We start from the raw sequence: 17743 nt of genomic DNA on the forward strand, positions 1-17743 counted from the left end.
AATGGCAGCATATAAATGAAAACGGCATAATGTTACAGAGTAAAATGTTGATCCAGGAAGTGGTGTCTGTGCAAGCTTTGGAGGTGTTGATGGAAGCGATTTACTGGATTTATGCTTTGATAATCGTACTGAATATTACCCAGATGTAGTTTTTGATAAAAATTTGATTTTCAAAAAAAAAAATTTTGGCTCAAAATTATGCATACCTATATTCAAGTGTTGATAAAAAAATAATCCTTTAAGCTAGAATAAAACAGATTTTTTTTTGTTTAAAAGTAGAGCCTTCTGTTCGGGGAAAGCTAGTTTAGGTAAAACTGTAAATAAAGTTAAATTAATGCAAATTAATGCACATGCATCTTCGCTGCTGCCGTAGCGGTTTTAAATGATACAAAACTAGTATGTCTGCATAGTGTTCTTTTAAAAATATGAACACACTTTTCCTCAAGTGACTGTATATTGTATGCGGTCACCCTTTTTACACACATTTTGTTTTTCTTCATTTAAAAAATACTCTATGGTATATTTGGTCATTTTCACTTATTTCTACACTTGGAATTTTCAGAACTTAAATTGATATTTTAGTATACTGAAGTTTAATGTTTTGATCAATTTTTGGTAATAAAATAAAACGTGGCCTTATTTGTAGATAAATACATATTAAAAGTCTGCACTAATCGTGCTTACTGACTTGTGCAGGCTAGAATAAACAATACACATGACATTTACTTTCAATACTTCCATTAAAAATCAAGTACTTTTGTAATTTTACTTGAGAAAAATTTAAAGGGGGTGCTTTTATTTGGAGTAATATTTTACTAGTGTCTGCACTTTTACTTCATTTGTGTACTTCATCCACCACTGAAACTGAAGACACACATATGGACATCTGACCCTCTTAAGAAGACCATTTAACCATTTAAAGCTGTGTGTAATTTCCATGCACCAACTAGAACTGATAACATTTTAAACGCAATAAATTTAACTCTTTTCTCAAACACTGCCTCATTAGTTAGTTCTGCCCATATCTGTATGCGCTGATGTCTGAATAGTTGTCTTCCAATTGGCCTACATCATCTCTAATATGCACAGCACAAGTTTTTCGTTACAAAGCTGTTTTCGGAAAGATGTATTTTCATAGATAAATGTAGTCACTTTTGAACCAGAAGCACTAATAAACAGATCCTTGAACTCATTTTGCAAAGTACATTTTGCAATGATGATTGGGGAGATTAAAACAGACTATCAATCTGTCAAACCAACCAGGCGATATCCGATCACCGTTTTGAAGCTTTGGGTGGCAGGACAATAAGACCTGCTTCTAAATACTAGCGATCTTGGAACAGAACAGTACTCATGAAGCCAGAGAATTAATCATCATCATGAGGGACATGACCACATTTCAACAACACTGAGAGAGAAACGCCTGCAAACCTCTGTGGATGATGCAATACAATGGCATTTAGAAGTGTTTTTCTAGAATTGTGCAGATCTATAGTAATTCACCATGTATCAGACTTCATTTGAGATTTTACATAGATTTATACTGATAATTGACTTGCTCCGGTTACTTGATCTAATTACCAACACACTGTATTTCCAAAACATGTCAACATAACTATAAAAAAATTAAAATAAAAAAAACTTAAAGGTGTGGAAAAAGCAGAGTCAGTTTGAAATCAAATGGAAAAATAAAATCCGAGACTAGACATGCCTCTTATGTGACAGCAAAAACTTTCAACTTTAAATGTTTAGACAAGCCTTTTGGTTTTAAGATGAAATATGATGTAAAATGATTAAATATCACAAACTTTCTATAAAAGTCAGGCAAAATAGTGTTGGCTTTTTTAGTTCATTATTATTATTTTTTAATCACAATAGTAATTTTACAATACATCTAGTGATCACCCAAAGCAGCCTTTTTAAGATTTACCTGGATATGGAACTCTGCCTTTAGTGACCAGCTCCGTAAGCAGGATTCCAAAAGACCAAACATCGGATTTAATGGTGAACTTTCCATACAGAGCTGCTTCAGGAGCCGTCCACTTAATAGGGAATTTTGCCCCTGAGAAAGAAAGAGATGTATTAAAATAAAAATGCACTGGACTGTCTTGTATTAAAGTCAGCTACCAACAATGAAAAACTCTGAAATCATGAAATCAAAATATACTTTTTACACTTCTTTCACCTCTAATGGACAGGACAGTAGGATGAGAGACAGGAAATAATCCGAGACAAGACAGGAGCAGGACCGGGACGCGCCCGAGGTGCAGCTGAGCTATATGTGAGAGCTCCTCCCAAAAGCCACTGCTCTGACTTTACATTTATTTTCTTAATTCATATCTTGACGCACACACACACATTATTCTAAAACAACCTGTATACACAATATTTCACCTAGACTTAAAGGCAGGGTATGTGATTTTTCAAAAACACTACGCAATAAGGGGCGTGTCTACTCGTGATGTGGAGGAGAGAGCTTTCAGTGCATGGGACGGACATTAGCCGAGCCGAGCGACAGAAAGATAGAGATGGCGGATAAAAAACTAGAGGAAAACGTCTGCGGAACGATAAGGCAAGAAGTAGGACTCGTGTAAATATCGGATCAGCTTTCCAGCGCTGGAGAGAACTCAAGGAGCGGAGGCCTGCGATCGGACGCCGAGGTTGCTTTGTTTCTTCTCGATAGGTGAGTAACACCGTGTCTGCAACAGCTGAAGTCTGCCTACACTGGACGCGATCAAATGACCATTGAAAACCATTTGAAATGTGTGTCAGCACGTCATAAATAGAACCCGGCAGCAGTTTTCTGTCGGGGATTTGTTGCACCGTGCCGCTCGCGTCCGATGTAGACACGGTGTAACATTGGTTTTGCTTTGTTTCACAGAACTAATCGTTGCCTGGGTTGCGTACGTATGTGTGGGGCGGAACTATCAAAATAGGGGCAAGACCCTTTTGGGGTAGGGGCGTGTTTGTTTTGGTGATTTCAAATGACAACATTAGCTACCAGAAATCACTTACCCTGCCTTTAATAATTTGCTGCTCTTCTGAAATGACTTTACTTTTCTGCTGATGTAACCAGTGCGGTGTGTTGACTAGGGTGACCATATGTGCCATTTTCCCAGGACGCGTCCTGTCCAGGATTTCTATATTGCCTAAAATATCTAGGTTTTGGCTTTGCTTGCGTGTGCTGACCGATCGGTGTATGACATCAAAGTACCATACAGACGGTTATGCTTTCGAAACACTCTCGAGGTACTTTGATGTCAAACACTGATCGGTCTGAGCCACACTGCTTTTAAGTCGAACACACCTAATATAAACGTGTAATTGCATCGCTTTGACCTTAGATCCCACCTTCTCACACGCCATGATTGGTCCATTATGTACAATGCTTGCATGTTATTGGTCAAACTACTTTTCGATCATTACCTTCAGCAAGCATGAAAACAGGAAAACAAAGCCAAAACAAATCCTGGCCAGGACGCGTCCTGGGAAAATGGCACATATGGTCACCAATAATGTTGACCAATAATATCAAAGTTCACTTTTCATGATCCAATCAAATCTCAATCTGTAAAATCAAATCCCTCGCTGTCTCTCAAAATGCTATCTTTCCATGTGAGATGTAACTCCTTTGCTGTATAAAATGAATGAACCTGTACATCAACTGGGAAATGATTTGCTTTCAGAAGTGGCGGATTCTGGCACAAACAATACAGGCAGTTTGGAGGCAGAATTTCATATTCAAGACCGCTTGAGTTAACTTTTTCCGAGCAGCTCCCTCTGCCTGCTGCAACCTCTTTGTATCTCTCTCTGCACCACAGACACAGGATAAGCAGTCAGCCAATAAGAAAAGTCTCTTTATCTGCTAGAGACCAAAAATGTGGGAGGAAAGTTATTCAAATCACAAAATAAAATGTGGAGCATATATACATGGACTAGAACACAGCACTATTTCCTTGTTTTCTTAAATAAAAGTATGCTTCAGGATTTGAAACCTTTTTCAGTCATTAACATTCACTACTGGGCAGCCATCTAACACTCATCCTAATCTTTTGTATTTCATTTCATTAATTTAATGCTGCATATGTAGCAGCAGTTTTTTACTTGAGTGTTATTAAAGGGGTCATATGATGCAATTTAAATTTTTCCTTTCTCTTTGGAGTGTTACAAGCTCTTGGTGCATAAAGAAGATCTGTAAAGTTGCAAAGACTAAAGTCTCAAATCCAAAGAGATATTCTTTATAAAAGTTAAGAGTCAGCCACACCTACCTAAAACGGCTCGTTCTAACACGCCCCCACATATCTACCTCACTATGTGGGAAGATTTGCATAACGCCGCCCAAATGTTCACGCAAAGAAAGAAGGCGTAACTTTTAGTCTCACTGTAGTTTTGTTGATGCTGCAGCCATGTCGTGAAGACGCTGTGTGTTTCGTTGTGAAAGCAAAACTACTTTGTTTGGTCTTCCAAAAGAGGACGATATCCACTTCGTCATGCCTAGAGTTGATCCGTGCTGGTCGCTGAAGAAATACATAAACTTTCACCGTGGACGAAGCGGAATCCAGCCCGGGGTCAAATGTGTGCAGCGCATTTTATGGAGGACTGTTTACTGATCCTGGTAGAGTAACGCTAGACTAAAACGCCGGCAGTTCTGACTCACGTAAGTACGTTTACATTTAGAGGATTTGCCACTGATGATTCAAACGCGAGTTTTGGGCAGTGTAGAGTAGCACTTGTTGTTTGTCATTTCTCCGATCACAAATGCAGACAGAGTTTTATGTTTACGCGGCGCGATGCAACGCAACGCAACGCGTAAAAAGACAGTATAAGTCATTATAATCAGTAATTATGTCCCCACTGGATGCAACAAATGCTTCGTTTGTAATGGGTTTTAATGTTTATGTCTCGTCGCTCCAGCCGGACACGGCATCAACAGTATGGTAAGGGGCGTAACATTTCCGTCACACGCTTGAGGTATTCGGCCAATCACAACGCATTGGATAGCTGGCCAATCACAGCACACCTCACTTTTTCAGATCTTTTTAGCAGCATCATATGACCCCTTTAAACAGATTTAATAACTGATTATTAAAAAAATAAGGTTTTCGGGTAAATGTCAGTTTCTGAGTTTTGGTAAAAATTCATTTCTGTGCATCACTATTTAGAATACTGTAAATAACCTCTTCAGACAAATTCTACTTTTGTGTTCCACTGAAAAATTATTGACTTTTAGAACAACATAACTAAAGAGTCAACTATTTCTTTAGCATGCCATGCTGGGGGACCAGCATCCCAAACAATGCATATATGTTTGTGTCCAGACGGTCTGTGGAAGAATAAATGTGCTTGGTAGCAAATGTTTCTTACCTTGTCGGGCAGTGTACTCATTGTCTTCAATGAGTCTGGCCAGGCCAAAGTCAGCGATCTTACACACCAGGTTATCACCAACCAGAATGTTAGCAGACCGCAAATCTCTGTGAATGTAGTTCATCCGCTCGATGTAGGCCATGCCTGCAGCCACCTGCACACACAACTACACTGAAATGTGCTGAGCAAAGTCAAAACCTTAAAGGGGTCATATGATGCGATTTCAAGTTTTCCTTTCTCTTTGGAGTGTTACAAGCTGTTCGTGAATACATAAGATCCCTAAAGTTGCAAAGACTAAAGTCTCAAACCCAAAGAGATGTTCTTTATAAAAGTTAAGACTCGTCCACGCCTACCTAAAACGGCTCGCTCTAACACGCCCCCACATATCTATGTCACGATGTGGGAAGATTTGCATAACGCCGCCCAAATATTTACGCAAAGAAAGAAGGCGTAACTTTTATTCTCGCTGTAGTATTGTTGCTGCTGCTGCCGCCATGTCGCAGAGACGCTTAGTGTTTCGTTGTGAAAGCGAAACTACTTTGTTTGGTCTTCCAAAAGATGACACAACTAGAAATCAGTGGTTAAGTTGTATTTACAACACTGTTCCAGAACAGTTCAGCCCAAATATTCAGATGTGTGCAACGCATTTTACGGAGGACGAGGACTGTTTCCTGGGAGAGTAGCTTACAATGCTGGTGTTCTGGTGAATTCAGTTCCCGTTTTCCCTTCAGCGCGCATGCTGACCCTATACAGTCTATGATGCTGACAAATAATGCTGACTCACAGCCTGTAAGTATGTTTTCATATTTAAAGGATTTGCCACTGATGATTCAAACGTGAGTTTTGAGCAGTGTAGAGTAGCGCTTGTTGTTTGTCATTTCTCCGATCACAAATGCAAACATGGTTTTATGTTTATGCGGCGCAATGCAACGTGTAAAAAGACAGTATTAGTCATTTATAATCAGTAATTATGTCCCCACTGGATGCAACGAATGCCTCGTTTATAATGGGTTTTAATGTTTTTGTCTCGTCGCTCCGGCCGGACAAGGCATCACAGTATGGTGAGGGGCGTAACATTTCCGTCACACGCTTGAGGTATTCGGCCTCAATATCACAATGCATTGGATAGCTGGCCAATCAGAGCACACCTCGCTTTTCAGACCGATGAGCTTTGTAAAAATCGACACGTTTCAGAAAGGCGAGGCATAGAGAAGAAACAATAATGTACAGTATGTGGAAAATAATGTGTTTTTGAACCTTAAACCGCATAAACACATTTCATTACACCAAATACACAAAATAATGTTATTTTTTAGCAACGTCATATGACCCCTTTAAGGAATAGTGCTGAGGTTACTTTAGGCCAAACAAAGAAATATTGCCTTCTGGTTGTTACAGTGCTGATACAGCATGATACAGTAAAGTAATATAACTTCATGCACACAACAGGGGCCTGAACGGATTCTTTTCAGACTGAGTGAACTAAAGCAGGGTTATTTTCATCCTGCTGTATTTGTTACATCATTGATCTACAGTGGCCCCAAAAACTATTTTAAGTAGTGTAGCTATTTTTGCTTAATTTAAAGCACAGTGATGAGTAAGAAAATGTCTCTTTCTGAATTGATTCATTTTATTTTTTTTTAATAAATGGTGCTTTGCTTTTTTCACATCTAATGCAATTACAGACATGGATTTTTAAGTGTGGCTTTAGTGTCTAAATATTTTCTGGGAGCATTGTAGAACAGGTTTAAGTGATGTTTCTGTACCTGGGCCGCCATGTCGACGAGGTTGGGCAGCTTGAGTGCCCGTCCCTCCCCGTCCTTCAGGAAATCTAGAAGGCTTCCTAAAACATATAACATACAGTACACGTTAGCTTCATCGATACAAGACACATGCTGCAATTCCCTAAAACAGCCCGTTTTAAACTTAAATGTAAATAAATGGACTTTCGTTTTAGTTTTTGGGGACTACTACTTTGGGTTACGTCTAAGAGAGGGTGGATTATGAACATGACTAAATTATGTTTTGATGCTGAATAACATATGTGTAGAGTTCAGGAATTTTTCCCTCCACTGTCTATTAGTTTTTTTTTTGCAGTATTAGGTTAAATGTCTTCCTCCTCCATTACAGCTCTTCAAATTAAATTTAGCCCACTATAATTTCTTTATCCTCCTGTCCAATAAAGCAGTGCTTTGAGTCCTCAAGTGACCATTTCTAAGGTTAGAACATCAACCTTCAATCCTGATTTATCTTTAATTGGATTTTTTTCGTCTTCAGTCAGGCCTACAAAACCCATCAGTGTTGCTAAAATAGATACATTCAATGTCTGTCCTCAAGTTAACCCATTCTCTTCACTTTTACTATGAGAACGACTGCTGACCTTTCCCCATATACTCAGCGACGATATAGATGGGCTCCTCAGAAACGACAGCATAGAGCTGCACTAGTTTATCATGTCGTAATTTCTTCATGATCTGCGCTTCCTCCAGGAAGGACTCTGGAGACATGGTTCCCGGCTTGAGGGTCTTCACAGCCACTTTGGTGTTGCCATTCCACGTGCCTGACAGAAACCACACGACAGAGAGTCAATGCAACTGCAACTGCACAAAGCTCCTAGCCGAACAGCATGCCACAAAATGACTTTCATGCACCCCCAAAAAAGTTCCGCCCCCATGTTCATGCAAAATTAATTTGCAAGCAGCCATTTTCACACAAGTACACTCATGGGGAATTCACTATGAATGAATTGCACCCATTTATAGCACTGCTTATTTGTATTCACTTCCTGGATTGTTTTAGTACTATTAAATAAAACATTATGTGGATCAACACAAAGTTGTGCTGAAAGCAATTTGTTGAATGTGTGCTCAACTGCATGGCTTCTTGTGCAATCTAATATATATTTTTAGTATGTTTAGATATTTTTACTTTGCAACAAAGGTTTATATATATATATTTTTTTTAAACTACATTGTACTTGTGATTTGTAGCTGTTTTTCTTCAGCACATAGTAAGGAATTTCAACAGACAGAAAAAAAACAACTTTGTTAAATCCACAGCACTGGAATCTGCTTGCCTTTAAATTACACTGCGATGGTGGATATTCTGACCATTTGAAGTTTGTAATTTACCGGGTATTAAAAATATCTTCTCCTATCCCAGATTAATAGAGACAACTGGCTCAACCAATGACAAGAGTTTTGGGCTGGACAATCTGACCAATGGCAGATGGAGATTAGTTTTACAAGTGATTTACATACTGAATATTTTGTTTCAAACTGAAATACTTCAGATTACAGAAGAAAATGTTACAAACATCATCTCATGTTTACTTACAGGCGATGTCAAGGTGGTACTCAAATTCAGATGTGGTACCTGGTTTTTAAAATCTACACACACACACTGATCTGTGTGCCTCTGTTCATTAATACCAGCAGTGTCCTAAAGGCAATAATTATAATAGGCAGATTCAGGAAATATTTTGGGATGCTCATCTACAGGGAAGTATGGGGAAAAGTGAGAGATGAGTACACAAGCACACTTATCTTGAATAAGATTGCTTGTGATTAATAGATGTGTTGAATAGTAAACAAAAACACCCATGACTCCACTTGATACTTACTGTTCATATTCTTATACCTCCATTCACTGACATGATAGAGACTCACTGAAGCTTTTACAATAATTATCAAAACAAATCAGAATGTGTAAAATGTGCGTGCACAAATTATCTCTAGTTTGTCTGTCAAGTAAAGTTTGTTCCTGTGAAAAATCTAATTTAATAGTTTTTTCATTATTATTATTATTTAATAATAAAGTTATTAATTTTTTAAAATTATTTTTCAGATATTCATCTAATCCTTGCGTGTGGTATGGGTAAAAATAAATGGTTTGCAGTCCATAATGAAGGGGTAAGACTAAAATACTTGATGCATGATGACTAATTAATTAATACATGTTAAAGAAATAGTTCACCCGAAAATGAAAACATGCATTGTTTGCTCACCCTCGTCACCTGTATGAAATAAGATAATTTTTTAAGAATCTTCAAACTGCTCTTTTACAGCAGTTCATAGTAACCATGACTATCAAATTTCAGACAGGATTAAAAAAAAAACCCAAAAGAACCATAAAAGTAATCCAAATGACTTCAAGTCTTCTAACTTTTAGTTTGAACAGACCAAGTCATTATTCAAAATAATAATTAGGGGCGGGTGAAGTGACTTATTTTTAGAAACTTACAAGCTTATCATGTTTGTTCATGTTGTTTTCAAGACTATTTTGCAAGTTATTGAGCAGTAAGAACTAGTAGGCACTACAACTAATAAAAGTAAAAAGTTTTCAAGCTTATTGAAGACAAATAAAAACAGTCAGAACAAAAAAAAAAAAAAGACAAGCAATAGAACAAATAAATACATCAGAACAAATATACAAAATTAAGTACATCGTGCTTTAAATGTTTTCCGGTAAGTCTAACTGACATTAGGCTATTCAGGTGAGAAATGTACTGAAATTGAATAAAATAATCAAATGTAAAATACAAAAATGACAATGAAATATACATTGATTTTTCTTAAAGCTTGAAAAAGTATTTGGTTGAGAGCAGTGAGTGGTTCCCCTTCATGGGAACTCACACTGCGTCCTCTAGTGGACATTATGGGGAATGCCATCAGCATGACCGGTGTCTGAAGCACGTGTGAAAACACTCCAAATGCATTGGACCGTGCAGCGCACGACGTCATTAGCGGAAGTATAAGAGGGCACCTGTAATGCACCTCATCAGCTTCTTTTGTCTTCAGGAGCCGTTTGTTTGTGTACGTGTAGGAAACACTCAGCAAAACGTTTCAGGTAGTACGTGCCTCCGTTTGAGGACCTGAGGACATGCATGTCTGATGTATTTTGTGCACGAGTGAGGAGCATGTACAGTGGGGCAAAAAAGTATTTAGTCAGCCACCAATTGTGTTTTTGAGAAAACTGAATATGCTCTTTGAGAGGCTTTTCTTGATACCTGCGGATTCACGCAACTCATATGTCATGTATATGGGCGGGAAGCACGCTCATTCAGTTCTCGAGGGAGTTGAATGCACTCGTTTGACTCCCGAGGAAGCGGGATGTGCTCATTGTATGCATTCGCAGGACTACTTAGAGGGAAGGTAAGAAACCTGGTAAGAAGCCTGGTAAGAAGCGCATTCGCCTCTTGTGGGAATTGAACCGACTCCTAGCGATGCATTCGCGACAGTGGATTCTGCTCTGGCTTGATTCTCGAGGGAATCTAGCATCTTTTCTTTTCTGTTCTCTCCCGAGGGATAGTAGTCAGCGTTTGCACAAGCACGTCCGGCTCTCGAGGGGATTATAATGATGCTTGAACTAAGCACGCTTATCTCTCGAGGGAGTTAAACACGTGTTTTGTGATGTGGTGGTTTACTCTCTCTCGAAGGAAGAGAGTTGAGCTCCTGCACTCCGTGGATCCATTCCCGTGGCCGCCATTGACTAGCTGCTCTTTGGCCCAGGAGGAGTGAGATGTCCCTCACTATGTACTGTATGTGGATATTGACGTAGGGTTCCTTGTTCCCTCTGTTCGGTCTGTTTGTATGGGCTGGGCTGTCCCCCCTTACTAGGGGATTTAAGTGGGTGGTCCCCCCTTTTGGTTCCTTAGATTGAGCTCTCGTATAGTCTCCTAGGTCGGGCTGCCTCCCCTGTATCAGATAGTAAATTAGGTGGTCCACCTATAGCAGCCTCTTCAGAGATGGTAATTGTCTGAGGATAGTTTCCCTTCTAGATCTCCCGCCTTGTTGTGAGCTCTTTCCCTACCTAATATTTCTGGTAGCAGGGCTGGGCTGCCTCCCCACTTTCTAGGGTTTTAAGTAGGCGGTCCCCCTGAGGTTCCTTTTTGATACGTTAAGCTGCCTCCCCTGATTTCAGGGTAATGTCAAGCAGGCAGTTCCTTGGAATCCCATATGCTTTGGGCTGTCTCCCTTGCATTAGGGTTTTAAGCAGATGGCCCACTGTCTTTAGGAACTTGGTTGAATGGGATGTCCCTGCTTAAAGGAACACTCCACTATTTTTGAAAATAGTTTTCGAATCCATTCAGCCGATCTCCGGGTCTGGCGGTAGCACTTTTAGCTGTAGCTTAGCATAGATCATTGAATCTGATTAGACCGTTAGCATCTCGCTCAAAAATGACCAAAGAGTTTCTATATTTTTCCTATTTAAAACTTGACTCTTCTGTAGTTACATCGTGTACTAAGGCCGACGGAAAATGAAAAGTTGAGATTTTGTAGCAGGCGCAATGATATTACGCAGTACCTGAAAATAGTCCCCAGCTAGGCAATTCCAATAAGCCTATTTTCAGGCGTTGCGTAATATCATTGCGCCTGCTGCACCCATGGTACGGCAGCAAAGTTTCTTGATTATTACGCCGGAATGAGAGTATAGTTGCTAGCCATATCGGTTGATTATTGATGTTCTCTTTTTTCGCAATATTTTTAATGAACAACGCAGCAGCGTTCAACTGGATTTTTAATGAGCAACGCATCCAGTCGGTTCAACTGGATAGGCTAACAAAACATTATAATGCAACGACACTTACATCGACATCGCATCTCGTGCGCCACTGATAAAGCTGCCTGGCGCACACCTAAAATTTGAATACAACATTTTGCATTCAAATGTGGATTTTTATTTTAAATTCGACGAACATTCGAAATTCGAAAAACAAATTTGACAGCCCTAGTTCCCCCGAGAGGGAACGAGACACTGTGTTCCCTTGCCATGCCTAGGGCCTGCCTGTTCCACATCTCCTTCAGACAAAGAAGTTGATGACTTGCATTACAGGTGCCCTCTTATACCTCCGGGTGTGCCGCTAATGACGTCACGTGCTGCATGGAGCTGCAATGGAGTTTTCACACGTGCTTCAAACACCGGTCATGTTGATGGCATTCCCTATAATGTCTATTAGAGGATGTAGTGTCTCGTTCCCTCTCAGGGAACCATGGTTACATTCGTAATCCGAGATGTTTTTTCTCTTTCTTTTGTTGTTTGATTAACACAGACAGCAGCAGGTTTATTAGGCTGCTATTACTTTGACCTAATTCCTGGATCTAATATACTGACAACCGATTTTCTCACAGCTAGGAATTTGAAAGCCATGGTCACCATTAATAGACTATGTAAAAAAATAAATAAATACATAAATAAATAATTATTAAATAGATGAATGAATGAATGAATGAATGAATAAATACATACATAAACATTAAAAGCATTTTTGGTTGAACTGCTCCTTTAATAAATGTGCGATTGAGGTGGTTGAGGGATGTCAGAACATTGTCATAAGAATGAGGGGAGCAACCAATATTGTATCAAACAGGATTAGATGAAAATGCTTCTCTGAAATCTTCATTTAAAACCTAAGTTTGTGTGGAGGTCAGAGAATGTGGGAGAGGAGGCAACTGTCTTACCAGACCAAACATCAGCAAAACACCCGGCCCCCAGCTTCCTGTCCAGCGTCAGAGACTCGCGGACGAATTATTAAATAGATAGATGAATGAATGAATGAATGAATGAATAAATACATACATAAACATTAAAAGCATTTTTGGTTGAACTGCTCCTTTAATAAATGTGCGATTGAGGTGGTTGAGGGATGTCAGAACATTGTCATAAGAATGAGGGGAGCAACCAATATTGTATCAAACAGGATTAGATGAAAATGCTTCTCTGAAATCTTAATTTAAAACCTAAGTTTGTGTGGAGGTCAGAGAATGTGGGAGAGGAGGCAACTGTCTTACCAGACCAAACATCAGCAAAACACCCGGCCCCCAGCTTCCTGTCCAGCGTCAGAGACTCGCGGACGATTTCCCAGGAATCATGGCTAAGTCCCACCGTATCAGGGATGTATACCATGCACACACCCGTTAATTGAAAGCACAAACCATCTGCACTCTCTATAAAGGGGGAGGAGTAGAGGGGTTAACTAGCAGGACGACGGGGGAACATGCAATGAGAGAGAAGGAGGGTGGTCCTGTTGTCCTAAGAGGGTCGGTCACTTCATGATGTCAGAATATTCCAGAAATGGATGTACACATTGGCCCAGTTTACATCCACTGTAAGAGTGTGTTTTTAAAAAGTCGTCAAAGGGTCGACTTGGCAATCATCATGCCACAAATGCTTTTGTTAGAGCTTAACATATTGAACCTGGAAGATTTGTTTAAATAAATAAGCTTAAATAAGCTTAAATATCCAGACGTTTGTAGTAACTCCTCCTCTCACTTTGACCTCACTCCATCTCTCTCTCTGGGGTGCGCTTCCCAAAAGCAACCGTGGTTGCAGGTTCCGTCATTTCCATTGAACTGTATTTGTACTTGTGACCATAGTTGGCTAACGATGCTTTTGGGAAACGTACTCCTGGTTGGCTGTTGCTAAGCACTGTGGGACGGGCCATACCCATCCAAACCTCCCCGAACTGGCCGTTGCCCAAGCGCTTTATGAGTTGGAGTGACTCCCGTGGAATCTCCCACACATCTTTGGTTTTGACAGACAGGTCAGTGAGCCTTGGCATCCCTTTGTGGCAAGGGACGACCAAACGACAGCAAAGCCCCGCTGCCCGCTCTGGTTAGAGCTTAACATATTGAACCTGGAAGATTTGTTTAAATAAATAAGCTTAAATATCCAGACGTTTGTAGTAACTCCTCCTCTCACTTTGACCTCACTCCATCTCTCTCTCTGGGGTGCGCTTCCCAAAAGCAACCATGGTTGCAGGTTCCGTCATTTCCATTGAACTGTATTTGTACTTGTGACCATAGTTGGCTAACGATGCTTTTGGGAAACGTACTCCTGGTTGGCTGCTGCTAAGCACTGTGGGACGGGCCATACCCATCCAAACCTCCCCGAACTGGCCGTTGCCCAAGCGCTTTATGAGTTGGAGTGACTCCCGTGGAATCTCCCACACATCTTTGGTTTTGACAGACAGGTCAGTGAGCCTTGGCATCCCTTTGTGGCAAGGGACGACCAAACGACAGCAAAGCCCCGCTGCCCGCTCTGAGCGTGTGCACACAGACACATACAGATACACACAAAGTCAGAGAGAGAGAGAGAGAGAAAAGACAAGCATCAGAAGCACTGAAGGAAGCAGTACAGAGTTTCACCTGCAAATGGTGAGCCATGATGCAATTTTTTTTCAGTGGAATCTGTACTTGTTTGTGAAACACAAAATGGAATCTTTTACTTTGTGACAAAGACTTATGGGCACCTTGAATAGAAACAACAACAACTAGAACCTCGTAACTGATTGAAAAACAGTGATGCTTACCAATCAAACATTCAGTCTGGACTGTTCGCCCCTTATTGATTGGCCATAATGTAGGAGATGCCTATTGCCATGTTTTGACATTTAACAAAGGGTTAATGTGATGCATTTTCCAACAACACGACAGCAATGTTTACTCCAGACTGTAAAGCTAAGATAACAGAACACTTGGCACCAACAGTCACTGAGTGCCATCTGCTCTGAGCTTGAGGAACCAGAGCATGAATCCGGCCTCATCAACATCATGAGCCCTCTCACACATGGGAATTAAAGTGTGATGATGATATCAGATTCATTGGATCTCTAGACTGAGGGGTTTTCACACTAGAGTTTTTGGTACAGACTCCTCTTTTTTTGGCAAGCACTTCGATTTAAAGCAAGGGTGCTCAATCCTGTTCCTGGTTATCTACCTGCATGCAGAGTTCAGTTCCAACCCTGATCAAACACACCTGTCTGTAATTATCAAGTGCTTCTGAAGATCATTATTAGTTGGTGTGTTGTGTTGGATCAGGGTTGGGCCTGAACTTTACAGGAAGGTAGATCTCCGGGAACAGGATTGAGCACCCCTGATTTAAAGTCCATTTTAAAATGATTTCTGGGATATGTCTCATGTAGAATGCAGTATAAGTTCAAGCATTATTTACCTGACATGTAAGAGCAACCCTCACTGGTTCTTGCATGTCAAGAAAGCACATTTGAGCTTGTTTGCCATATTTGATGTGCTCCATGTATGTGCGATGATCAATGTTTATTTACATTTCATCATATGCTGCATTTACATTACATAGTTCAAGTGATCCAATTCTGATGATTTTTTCCCATGTGGCATAGATCGGATATGACCCACAAAGATGTAAGCGTAAAAAAAAGCACATGGATGCCGATATTCTCAGATCAGTTTCAGGCTGATATTCCCCTGTCAATGCATACGTCACAGAAAAAGTGACTCAGGTGGATGCAGTGTTACCAAGTCTGTGGTTTTCCTGCAGAATTGGGCTCATTTTTGACTGCTACCAGCTGACGCTACTTTTCACATTTATGATACAGATGTGCCAAATAATACAATGTGAAAGGAGACCAGAGGGACAGGGGTAGGCAGTGGAATTGCTTTACGGTTTGGACCACTGCCGTAACAAGGCGCATTACAAAGACAAACACAAAGCTCTGCTGCTGAAAGTGAAGGCAGTCAACAATGAGAAAGCGTTAAGCTAAAGCAAACATGGCCAATTTAGAGTAGCATCAACACAGACATTGACGCTGACACACAGTTAAGTTCATCCTGATGATGTATTATTATGAGTATCTGTGTGTATGTTTGTTCTCTAGGCTCAGTATGGGAGGTCATGGAAGAAGCAAACTGCACACGCTATCTAAAATCCATATGACTCATTCTAGATGCATTAACAGTCAATATGTTAACTGGAGCATAGACAAATTACATCCTACTGAGAGAGACAGAGAGAGAGAGCTATTCAGAAGAGGTTTTCTGACTGACTGGAGCAGTGCCGCCTCCTGTAGAGAGCTGCAAAAGCACTGTGAATGGCATTATGGGATATAACCATGCCTCTCTAACAGACAGCTAAGTTAAAACTATAATTACTTTGAATAACTTTGCATGTCAGATCTGCAGCTATGAGATATGAGAGTTCTGTGCACTGGGTCTGTGGAATGAGAAGTGTGTCTATGCGTGTTACCCATGTAATGCTGGACCAGCTGTTGAAGGGTCTCAAACTGAGCTCTAGTGGTGATGTAATATCCTCCACTGTCCAGTTTACGGATTTTATAATGTTTCACGTGGTCCCCCTTCACATCGTCCCAGTCATGGATAGACAAAGAAAAGGCACCTGCCACACAGACACAAAACAGAAGGGCTGTTGTAGTGCACTAATACTGTGCAGTGTAGTTTAAGTAGTTTAAACTGTTTATGGCCATACAGTGAAAGTCCAAATCAACACGGGACCCCACTGACCTTCACTGTATGGACAAAAAATAAAATGAAAATCAACATTAAGACATAAAGGTGGCTGAATGATGACAGATTTTAATTTCTGGGTGAACTGTCCTTAGAATTGTAACTGGAATCAGAATTATTAAACTCTTCATGAATCACAGTAGATAGTATGCTGTTGTGTAGTGCAGTGATCGTTTGTATAACCCAGTTAATGATGTAGTACCATACGTGCTGTTTATTACCTTTAGTGGTTTCACTCTCACGGATCAGGTAGGTGCCACGCGGGTTCCCTGTGGAAAGAAGCTGCCTTTCTGCATCCTTACGGCCCAGCTTTCCAAAATACCAGCTGAGAGACAGAGAAAGATGAAGAAGGCCTTTATCAAGTCTGCATTTTCTTGATACTGTTAATTAAACCAGGCCTGCTTGGATCAGTCTGTTTATATGACAGTTTGAATGCATTTCTGAACATGTACCATATTAATGTTAGTCATAACATTACAGCGATATCTAGAAACATATGTAAACTTGATCACAAAGAAGGGATGGCTGGGAAACGTTTTTACAGCTGTATATGTAAACATGCCATTTGAGGGGCCTTACAAATAACATCAGAAAAATACCGAAAACATCTGCAAACTTGGATCACTCAAACATCTCCTTCTGGTTAAAGTTACACATGTTAGACTAAGCCAGCAGCTGACATTAATCTGGCTTTCGAAAATGAAACGGAAAAAATCTGATTTCATTAATACATAGTGTAACTTAGGAAAATCACAGGAGAAACACCATAATTAAACATTTCGTTCAGAGCAGAAATGTTCCTGCTCTGTTTTAAATTTGTGTCTGAAAGATTGAAATTTAACTAACTTAAGCTGTGTGAGCATATTTTTTCATGTTTGTGTGTGTGTGTGTGTGTGTGTGTGTGTAAAACATTTCCTGAAGAATAGTTTTCAGTCTGATATGTCAACATTTAGCCCAAATGCAAAAAAATATTTCTATACATGAGATACAAGTTTAAGTAGAAATGACACAGAATTTTAGTTTATCATCAATGTTTGTCAGGACACTCAACAGTACACTTTAACCATATTTCAAAGAAAATAGGAATAATTAAAAAAAAA

General features: G+C 40.0%; 1 protein-coding gene across 1 annotated transcript in view; it reads right to left on the reverse strand.

Moving 5' to 3' along the window:
• Positions 1 to 17743, reverse strand: part of LOC107548254 (tyrosine-protein kinase fynb) — an 81465-nt gene that overhangs the window by 2316 nt on the left and 61406 nt on the right. The window contains exons 7-12 of the mRNA XM_016228887.1: positions 16366 to 16515; positions 14239 to 14403; positions 7745 to 7924; positions 7131 to 7207; positions 5365 to 5518; positions 1931 to 2062 (exon numbers count right to left, since the gene is read on the reverse strand). Coding sequence (XP_016084373.1) covers positions 1931 to 2062; positions 5365 to 5518; positions 7131 to 7207; positions 7745 to 7924; positions 14239 to 14403; positions 16366 to 16515 — 858 coding nt within the window. The remainder of the gene's footprint in view (positions 1 to 1930; positions 2063 to 5364; positions 5519 to 7130; positions 7208 to 7744; positions 7925 to 14238; positions 14404 to 16365; positions 16516 to 17743) is intronic.

The sequence above is a fragment of the Sinocyclocheilus grahami genome, unplaced genomic scaffold (assembly GCF_001515645.1).
Source record: "Sinocyclocheilus grahami isolate Dianchi unplaced genomic scaffold, SAMN03320097.WGS_v1.1 scaffold345.1, whole genome shotgun sequence".
Classification (NCBI taxonomy): Eukaryota; Metazoa; Chordata; class Actinopteri; order Cypriniformes; family Cyprinidae; genus Sinocyclocheilus; species Sinocyclocheilus grahami.